The sequence below is a fragment of the Felis catus genome, chromosome A2, assembly GCF_018350175.1.
Source record: "Felis catus isolate Fca126 chromosome A2, F.catus_Fca126_mat1.0, whole genome shotgun sequence".
In the NCBI taxonomy this organism is placed as follows: Eukaryota; Metazoa; Chordata; class Mammalia; order Carnivora; family Felidae; genus Felis; species Felis catus.
The window spans coordinates 15,073,308-15,083,990 of NC_058369.1; the positions used below are offsets into that span (position 1 = coordinate 15,073,308).

General features: G+C 49.9%; 1 protein-coding gene across 2 annotated transcripts in view; it reads right to left on the minus strand.

Moving 5' to 3' along the window:
• CDCP1 (CUB domain containing protein 1) overlaps nucleotides 1-3,786 on the minus strand; it is a 71,289-nt gene extending 67,503 nt beyond the window's left edge. For both annotated transcript variants that reach the window (XM_023248002.2, XR_006591959.1), the window contains exon 1: nucleotides 3,598-3,786. In XM_023248002.2, coding sequence (XP_023103770.2) covers nucleotides 3,598-3,673 — 76 coding nt within the window. In that variant the 5' untranslated portion in view covers nucleotides 3,674-3,786. The remainder of the gene's footprint in view (nucleotides 1-3,597) is intronic.
• Between the last annotated feature and the right edge of the window lie 6,897 nt (nucleotides 3,787-10,683).

A 10,683-nucleotide genomic window follows, 5' to 3' on the forward strand; every position in this document is an offset into this window, starting at 1 on the left:
GGGGTCCTGACCTCCCCCGCTGCCCCACCCACCTTGACCGCAATCATGAATCCTGACCAGCAAACCCCACCCTCGCCCCCGTCCAAACCCGCAGGTGAGGCTTGTGTTATAAGTCAAGGGGCTCCATTCTGTCGTGTGTGTGTGTGTGTGTGTGTGTGTGTGTGTGTGTGTGTGTTTCAGCAACATAATCGCTTAGCTGGGGTGCTCCTAAGATTCTCGAACATCCACCAACACCGTTCAGACCCAGCTTGCTGCACTAGAGGGAGGAAAAGGCTTCTTCTTCCATAGATGTCACTGACATCTATGAGGACAGCCTGATAGTGTGGGAACCAGAGACCGGCACACGCTGGCCCGAACGTACGCCAGGACCACAGGACGAGCTCTCCAGAGGGCCACAAGGCGGGATGTCTCCAAAGCCTGAGCATTTTCTCTACTCTCCATGCCAGCAATTCGATTCCCAGAGTTTCAGTCGGACAGGATCGTCAAGGGAGTGTGCGGAGCGATATAGCCGACAAGAACTCATGCTCGGATACATCAAAATGGGACAATCCAGCTTCTATTTTATAACCTCGGCAACACAGAGACGACATCATCTGATGTCATTATAGAATCCGCACCACGTCACTTTCGATGTCTTTTCACTGAACAGACCTATCAAAATGGACACAGGCGGTCGGTCCCCTACTGTTGGACACGTTCTGGTTTTTTTAGCAGGAAAAGTGGGAAGCCGCCTAAATGTCCACCTGTGGGGGGCTGGTTAAAGCCATACGATGGATGGTCCCAGGTCTGGTTTTGGGCGCACACACGCACACGATAAGACTGTACCAAAGTGACCAATGTGCTTCGCTTACGGATTATTATTTTTTTTCATTTTGGTTATATTTATTACCAATTTTTCTACAGTAACTATATACTACGTGAGATATTTTAATTGTTGCTTTCGACCTTCTTCTCTTCCGTTGATAGCCCGGGAGAAACCCCCAGAAGAGCGTGGAGGGGGGCAGGGTTCATTCTTCACAGACAAAATGGCAGCATCTGAGGTGAACCCTGAGGCTGACGGGCCAGCATCAGAGCACATCCTCCGGGTCAGCAGAGTGGCCCTCTCTGACCCTGAACCACGAAATCTGTGGGGGTGAGGGAGACTCATCACTCACACCAGTTACACATTCCAGACAACAGCTACCAGCGCTCATTTGAATCCAAAGAATGACGAAGACGCAGGCTCATCCGGGGTCAGCGAACACATCATTGGATGCTTGCTCACATTTCTGGGGAAACACGATGGCGGCAAGAATGGGGTCACCGAACCCAGACTCTGGTGTCTCAGCAATTCTCTCTTTTTAAAAAAAAAAAATTTTTTTTTAATGTTTGTTTATGTTTCAGAGGGACGGAATGCAAGTGGGGGAGGGGCAGAGAGAGAAGGAGACACAGAATCCGAAGCAGGCTCCAGGCTCCGAGCTGTCAGCGCAGAGCCCGACGCGGGGGCCTTGAACTCGTGAACCGCGAGATCATGACCTGAGCCGGAGTCGGAGGCTCAAAAAACCGAGCCGCCCAGGAGCCCCACTCAGCAATTCTTAAAAAGCCAGTAAGTCGAGGTTTTACCACGGTTCTGATTCCAACTTAACCAGTCCTTCGCTCTTGGAAGTGGGGGAGCGGGGGGTTACACCACACTCACCCCAACACATCACACCAAGACATTAACTTTCCCTTTGCAGTTCAGTTCTGCAGGGACACCAACTTCATGTTCACTAGGCCGTCTTCATTAAGAGAGCTCAGGGATTTAAAAAACAAATCCACTGTGCCGGGCTCTCCGGCTTTTTCCACCTTCTCTGGACAGACTCCAGGAACTTCTCAAAGACCCCTCCCTGTTAGGCCAACCCCAAGACGTCAGGCAAAGCGGCTGTCCTCTGAAACGGCTCCAACCTCCAAGACGCAGCCCCCAGTTCAGGCCAGCGAGGTGGCCACACACAGCCAATTCCGGAGACCACAGGAAGATTTTGGAAAGTGAGGTGGGAAGTCCCTAGGCTTCCCCATATTTATACCTGAACCATGAGAGCTCACGACAGTCAACAACTTCCTAGAAGAAAGCGACTATGCTGTAGGCCAAAATGGCAGCCCCTCCAGGCCAAAGGGAGAAATCAGTTAGTTAACAGAGGCCCGTTCAGGCCAGCCTGTCATCCTTGGCACTGGTAATGCCTTGATTTACGCCACATTCTTACTGGGGGACTCCTGGTCATCACAGACAACCGGAAACACCTCAGACAATTCCGAGTTTCAGTACAGCTCCCAAGCGTGATGGGCACACATGTTTCTCTCACACACATTTACATGCATTTTCACCCGCGAAATCACTCTTTATTCTTAGACGGATTTTTTTTTTTTCTTCTTCAAAGGAAATCTTGAAAATGCAGTCTTCCGGTAAATTTGTATTACAAGAGATATGCATACGGGCACAAGGCTTTAACTGTGGTCTTAAAATGGTCTAGGGAATGTACAGTAAGTAGTATGTCACCTGATGCCGTTGGAGAAAGGAACCAGGAAGGTTTCCTGTAGGTTTGCAATGACGCCAGAACGCCAAAGTCCACCACACCCGCTTCGTTTTATTCCTTAACTCAATTTACCCTCCTCTACCTACCCGCCGAATACAAACGCCCCCTTAGGGGCACCGAAGAAGAATCCAAGACCCCACTCGCCTCCCGGATAACTCTTTAGCAATCACAAAACCTGGGCTAGCCTCAGGAAAGGCTTCGAATCAAGTTCTTAACACGAAGAACCCCGGTTATTTCTACGTTTCGATCTACTTCCAGAGCCCACAGGAGCGCGCACCCGCGGCGGGGAGGCGGCGGTCCCGGCGCACAACGGAATCAACTGGAAATTCACACACCTCTCCCGAACGTCCCCTCGCCGACCCCCTTCGCGGGGTCAAAGTACAAACACTACCCTGAGGCACGAGGGGCGGGAGCTCACCGCCCCCGTGGCAAGAACGCCGGGACCCTTCTCCAGCCTGGCGCTTCCATTTTCAAATTAATTTTCCGGAACTTCGAGAGAGCTAGAAATGGGGCGTGCGGACCGGGAAAAGGGTGATCCCGTGCGCTACCGGGCCAAACCGCTGTTTTCTTGCCCCTTCTTCCAGCCCCAGGTGAGGAGGTAGAGGGTGGGCCGAGAGAGGAAAGCTCCCTCCCCACGGCCAGCCCCGGCGCCCCCCAAGCACTCAGGTAAAGCCCCCGATGCGCGGCAGGTCCCCGGGCCTCAGCTGGGGCGCGCGCTTTTCTCCTCCTGAGCCGTCGGCGCCGGGCTCATCCCCGCGACCGCCGGGCTCCCAGCTCGGGGACACTCCCATGTGCCGCGGCCTGCGCCCAGGGCGAGGTCGCTCGGAATCCAGGAGGGCACGGCCACTTTGCCCGACGCGGCGCGCCCAGGCGCCGGGCGGTCCCGGGGACCCCGCGCCGTCCACGCATCCCGACTGTGTCGCCCCCACCCCGGCTCAGCATCCCCCGCACCTTGCTTCCTTCTGCGCCCCCGCACCCTCCGCCGGGCGCCCGCTCTCCGGCCGCTTCCACCGCCCAGCGCCACCCGCCACCGCCGCACCGCACTCACCAGCTCCCGGGCGCACGGCGCCGAGCAGCAGGACCCCCAGCAGTGCGATTGTGGCCCCGCGGGTCTGGCCGGCCATGGCTCCGGGGCGCCTCGGCCTCGGCGGGGAAAGCGGCTGTGGCCAGTGGCTCGGAGCGGCGGCCGCGGGCGCCTGAGCCTGGCACCGGCTCCTCCCCGGCTAGCTCACCTGCGGGCGGGCGGGCCCGGGCTCCGCCCTGCGCGGGGGAGCACGAGTTGGGCCGGCCTGTCCCCTCCTCTGTCTCCTCCTCCTCCCCTTCCTGCCGCAGCCGCCCGCCTCTCCCTCCCAGGGTGCCGGGACTTGTTGCCACTTTCCGGCGCTAGTCTTTCCTCCCAAGGCCGAGAGCGCTCAAGTCTTTGTGCCTACAGGCGCAAAGGTCGCCTTTGGAGAAGCCGATCCGCTTTCCTTTCACTGTCCAGGCGACAGGGAGGCCCTTGTGAGCCCTGTTTTGCACGGGAATCCTATTTGTGCGTCACCCAAGCCCTGGTTTCTCGTGGGCTCGCTCCTCTCCTACCTGCTTTGGGCTCGCAAGACTTTAAAGCCGGGCCGCCGTTCCTGTTTGCAGAACTGCGAGTCTGCAGCCTCGGGCTCTTCACCTGCACAGGGTCTAATGCTCGCAGCACCCCCGTCCTCGTTGCACATGAGGCAGACTGCTGAGTTCTGCTACCTGCCCAAAGGCAGTTAGTCATCTACAGAGGCAGGATTCGACAGCACAGGAAGGGTTTTGTACAAACGGAGCTGCTTTGAAGAATGCATGAATGGGTGCATGAATGCATGAGGCTGGAAAGGGCCAAGAGGAGACAGTGTGGAGCAGTAAATGTGTGACCTGGGCATGAAGCATTCAAGCCAGTCTTTGGGCAGTAAAAGTCGATGGCGCTGGGTTCCCTGCCTCCTCCCAGCTGCCTGTGTGCGTCCTGTGTCGGGCTTCCGAGGTCCTGTAGGTTCCCCCTTCCACCCTGTAGGCTACACAGCAAGTCTAGGACCACAGAGAAAAGCAGGAGACAGTTCAGGGGCTCTCAGCCGGCAGACTAGGGGTTCACCAAAATGACTCCATGGGTTACCTGTGCCTGTGGGCCGCCAGAGGCTGGGCCAAGGTCATCCAGAACAGCCAAGGAGGGCTGGGCCAGAAACCTGAGTATATGCGAAAGCATCAGCCCACTGTCTGGCCCCAACTTCTGTCTAATTCTTGGGGGGCACTGAACCTCTCCCACTGCAGCCCCTACTCTCCTTGTGAACGGGCTGAGAAGTCATCTCTTAGGAGCTTCCTGCCCTTCCTTTTCTGTGTCTTCACGGATGAGAAGAGCCCATAGGAGCCCTCGGGAGCCCACAGTCCACGGGGGAGGCAGAGACGTCCAGACTGAGGGCATGACCCAACCTTTCCCCTCCCTAGAAGGGCTTGGACTGTGAGCTCGTGGGGACCTCAGAGCTTATCCTCTGGTTCACTTCCCTCATCAGGCAGACAGGTGGGGAAACTGAGGCTTAGAGGGAAGGAGGAAGACGAGAAAAGTAGGGAGGCTCTTGGGTCTCCCCCACTGAATGAGTGAGGGCACTCCATCAAGAGAAAGAAATCTTTTTTTTTTTTAATTTTTTTTCAACGTTTTTTATTTATTTTTGGGACAGAGAGAGACAGAGCATGAACGGGGGAGGGGCAGGGAGAGAGGGAGACACAGAATCGGAAACAGGCTCCAGGCTCCGAGCTGTCAGCACAGAGCCCGACGCGGGGCTCGAACTCCCGGACCGCGAGATCGTGACCTGGCTGAAGTCGGACGCTTAACCGACTGCACCACCCAGGCGCCCCAAGAGAAAGAAATCTTGAGAAAAATCTCAGCAACCTTTTAAAATGTTCACGCTGACCCAGAGAGTGAAAACAGATTTTGTCTGGTGTCCTGATTCTAAGCAGGGATGTATACCTTAACATCTTTTCCTAGCATCCATAGCACCATTGTTTCCCATATATAATAATGATAATAATAATAATAATAATAAATATTGGAATGGCAGTGTGTTGAACTCAAAATATCAGAATTGCTGCTCGACAAGTTTAAGCCTAAGGAACAAGTTATGTCGTTACTGTCTTCTTTCTCTAAAGTTTGTTGAACTGTCTTCCCTGGGATAGTGACACCGACTTTCTGTAAATGATGTCAGAAATTCTCAGATGTGAAGGATCGGTGACGGTCCCAGACAGAGGCAGTGGCGGCGGCAAGGAGACAGAGATGAGGAAAGTAGGGAGGCATTTCTGTATCCTTTGCGTGACAACCTAACTACATAGTGGAAGTCAAGATGTCCTGATGTCATGTGTTGGTTCTTGGAGCGGAAGGTGAGCAAAGCATTGTCAAGGTATGGAAATGTTTTGTCTTACAAATGTGCCGGATGGAAGGAGTCTGTTGTTATTTCTGAGCTGGAAAGAAATGCAGGCGGTTACTGTCTATTGCCAGAGAAAAACGACAGATGGAAGGGTGAGTTTTAAAATAGACTGTTCCTAGGGGCGCCTGGGTGGCGCAGTCGGTTAAGCGTCCGACTTCAGCCAGGTCACGATCTCGCGGTCCGTGAGTTCGAGCCCCGCGTCGGGCTCTGGGCTGACCGCTCAGAGCCTGGAGCCTGTTTCAGATTCTGTGTCTCCCTCTCTCTCTGACCTTCCCCCATTCATGCTTTGTCTCTCTCTGTCTCAAAACTAAAATAAACGTTAAACAAAATTAAAAAAAAATAAAAAATAAAAAATAAATAAAATAGACTGTTCCTGGGGCGCCTGGGTGGCTCAGTTGGTTAAGCGTCCGACTCCAGCTCAGGTCATGATCTCACGGTTCATGGGTTCAAGCCCCACATGGGGCTCTGTGCTGACAGCTCAGAGCCCGGAGCCTGCTTCGGATTCTGTGTCTCCCTCTTTCTCTGCCCCTCCCCTGCAATCTGACCAGCCCAAGAGGAAAGAGCTAAAGATGGGGACATTCGTCCCCATCAACAGAATAACCAGAGCACGATTATGAGGCTCCCAGTTGATAACCTCCACCAACTCAGCTTTTTAATCTCTTTTAAATATGACTAGACAATTAGGATTTCAAGACATCTGAGGAGAGCTTCTAACATGATAGACGCAGAATCAACCAACTAGCTAAACACAAAAAAAAACAACTTGGAGGAAAGAGACTATATAAGGAGAAGAAAGCACAACAAAGCAGAACAAAAACAATTACTAAATTCCTTAAAGAGATAGCAGACAACATTATGTCTATGAAACAGGAACGGGATGTTATAAAACATGAAGATTCAGGGAGCCACAAAAGAGTTCTTGGAAATTAAAAAAAAAAAAATGATAGTTGATATTAACAAATAAATAGAAGGGTTGGAAGACTTCCCAGAAAGTAAAGCAAAAGGACAAAGAGAAAAAATAGAAAAGTTGAGAAATTAGAGATCCAGTATAGGGGATGCAACATCTGAATAATTTCTCAAATAATAATAATGCCCTCTCTTCTCAGAGAGAGAGCAAATGAGAGAAAGCATCATCAGTGATATAATTCAAGAAATCCCCCCAACCTGTATGATATGAGTTTCCAGATTTAAAGACTCATGGAGTGTCCAGCACAATGGATAAAATAGGTCACATCAAGGCATAGAAACCTATGAACAAAGAAGAGTCTATAGTTTCCAGAGGCAAGAAATTGGTCTCATGCAAAGGAACAGAAATCAAAATGGGTTTGGATTTCTCAACAACAGCCCTGGAAGCTAGAAGATAGTGAAGCAATACCTTGCAAATGCTGAAGGCTTAATAACTTCCAATCAAGAATTCTATACCCAGCTACACTACCAATTGAGTATAAGGTAGAAAAGGGGCACTTTTAGATATCCAAGATCCAAGACAAGTAAAACAAACAAACAAACAAATAATTCCAAACATCAAACTCCCACACTTTTTTTTAAGATTTTGTTATTTTTGGGGGTGCCTGGGTGGCTCAGTTGGTTAAGCCTCTGACTTTGGCTCAGGTCATGATCTTGTGGTTCGTGAGTTTGAGCCCTGTGTCAGGCTCTATGCTGACAGCTCAGAGCCTGGAGTCTGCTTCAGATTCTGTGTCTCCCTCTCTCTGTGCCCCTCCCATGCTCACACTCTGTTTCTCTCTCTCTCTCAAAAATAAATAAACATTAAAAAAAAAGATTTTGTTACTTTTAAGTAATCTCTATATCCAATGTGGGGCTCCAACTCACAACCCTGAGATCAAGAGTCTCACGCTTTACCAACCGAGCCAGCCAGGCATTCCCTCCCACACATGTATTGCCAGGAAAATACTGGAGGATGTGTTCCGTTAAAAGAAGAAATGCAGGGGCACCTGGGTGGCTCAGTTGGCTAATCATCTGACTTTGGCTCAGATCATGATCTTGGGGTTTGTGAGTTCAAGCCCCACATCAGGCACTGTGCTGACAGCTCAGAGCCTGGAATCTGCTTCGGATTCTGTGTCTCCCCCTCTCTCTGCCCCTCCCCTGCTCATGTTCTATCTCTGTCTCTCTCAAAACTAAACATTAAAAAAAATTGTTTTAATTAAAAAGTGCATAAATCAGATGAATCAATACAGGTTTGTGGGCTGAACTTCATAACCTTAAGAAAAAAAATACAGAGTTACAAACAAAATCAGGTGTGAAAAATGACTATTATTTAGAACAAAGAAAGAAATACCCGCAAACTACAAACTTGAAAAAAAATGGGAACAAGATCCGGTAAAATATGGTATCTTTATTATTAACTCATCGGTACAGCTCAATATCATTTGTTCCTTCAAATGATTTTGCTTCCTTGATGTGTGTGCAATTTCTTCAGGAACTGCCAAACTTCATGACAAGATACATCAGATGAGCTAAGATGACATCTTGATTTATTGGGTTGAATTCACATAGAAATACTCACTGTTCATAGAAACCCTACACTGCTGTGCCCTACGAATACAGGAATTCTTACAAATTATGTTTGTGTGACTTCTGTTAAATACAGAGAACAAAGTAGTATGGTACACTTATCATTGTAAGTGCTGCCGTCATCCATTTATTTCTGACCGAAAGAAAAACTTTTAGTTTTTTGATAAGATGATAAGAACTGAATATTCTGCTTAAAATTGTGGTTTTGGGAATTGGAAGAGTGTTCTGCAGAGGGGTTTCTGGCTGTGTACGTGTCAAACTTGGCTCCTCCTGCACCATCCACGTACTGCTGGTTGGGCACTGTAGGACAAGTGAGTAATAGGACACCACCTCTGACCTTACCCCTTCTGGTCACCTCACCCCTTGAGTCAGCCAAGTGGGTGGGCATATTCCTGGAAGCCCCTGCTGCATGAGAGTAAGTCATGACTTAACTGTATGGGGAAGTGACTGTGAATTAGTTACGTGCCTTTCATCAAACCCCAATTAAATGTATCTCCAATTCAACTTTTCCTTACCGAGATCCCAAAATGTCCACAGCTACTCAGCGCCGCATTGCCTAAGGGGAAGCGTGATGAAGGGGACGTGGGCGAGAACTTTTTCTGCGGTTGACATATGTGCCTTTGCAAATTGTTCAGGAAAAACATATGGCCGGGCGAGTACATACATGCCCTTGGAAGGGGCTGCACAGTGACCTTCGAGCTTTCTAAGCTCCTGTGGTATATTAGCCAACGGACACAGAAAACACAAGATCCAGCTGGCGGGAGAGGCAAGAAATTCCCAGGCAGATGTGCACCAGGCTTACGGAGCTCAGAGTTGAGTCTAGCCTGAGTCAGGCTGTAAAACGTATGGCCAGGGACGGTGGGGGTCCCTCTCAAGGGAATAGACGGACAGGGTGAAGTCAAATGGCGTGTTACTTTTATGGATGAGATCCTCAAATAATAATGGTGGTTGGCCACTGGGGCACCTGGGTGGCTCAGTTGGTTAAGGGTCCGACTTCGGCTCAGGTCGTGATCTCACGGTTCGTGAGTTTGAGCCCCGCGTCGGGCTCTCTGTTGTCCGCTGTCAGCACAGAGCCTGCTTCCAATCCTCTGTCTTCCTTTCTCGGCTCCACCCTCAAAAATAAATACATATTTTTAAAACCGGTGTTTGCCCGAGATGCATACCCCTCATACCTCAGCATACCCGTGCTTTCTAGATGCACCTAAGCCACATACAGCTGCACAGTGAGAGACAAGGAGCCAGCGCCATGGAGTGGCACACCAGCCCAGGACACTGACCTGGATTTTTGACACGAGAGAGGAATAAAGTTCTCTTTCTTTTTCTTAAAAAATTATTTATTTATTTTTTTAAATTTACATCCAGGTTAGTTAGTATATCGTGCAACAATGATTTCAGGAGTAGATTCCTTAGTGCCCTTTCCCCACTTAGCCCCTCCCCCCTCCCACAACCCCTCCAGCAGCCCTCTGTTTGTTCTCCATATTTAAGAGTCTCTTACGTTTTGTTCCCCTCCTTGTTTTCATATTACTTTTGCTTCCCTTCCCTTGTGTTCATCTGTTCTGTGTCTTAAAGTCCTCATATGAGTGAAGTCATATATTTGTCTTTCTCTGACTGACTAATTTCACTTAGCATAATACCCTCCAGTTCCATCCACGTAGATGCAAACGGCAAGATTTCATTCTTTTTGATTGCCGAGTAATACTCCATTGTATATGTATCCCACATCTTCTTTATCCATTCATCCATCGATGGACATGTGGGCTCTTTCCATACTTTGGCTACTGTTGATGGTGCTGCTGTAAACATGGGGGTGCATGTGTCCCTTCGAAACCGCACACCTGTATCCCGTGGATAAATGCCTAGTAGTGCTATTGCTGAGTCATAGGCTAATTTTTAATTTTTTGAGGAACCTCCATACAGTTTTCTGGAGTGGCTGCGCCAGCTTGAATTCCCACCAACAATGCAAAAGGGATCCTCTTTCTCCACATCCTCGCCAACATCTCGTTGTTGCCTGGGTTGCTGATGTTAGCCATTCTGACAGGTGGGAGGTGGTATCTCACTGTGGTTTTGATTTGTATTTGCCCGATGATGAGTGATATTGAGCATTTTCTCATGTGTTGGTTGGCCATCTGGATGTCTTCTTTGGAGAAGTGTCTATTCATGTCTTTTGGCCATTT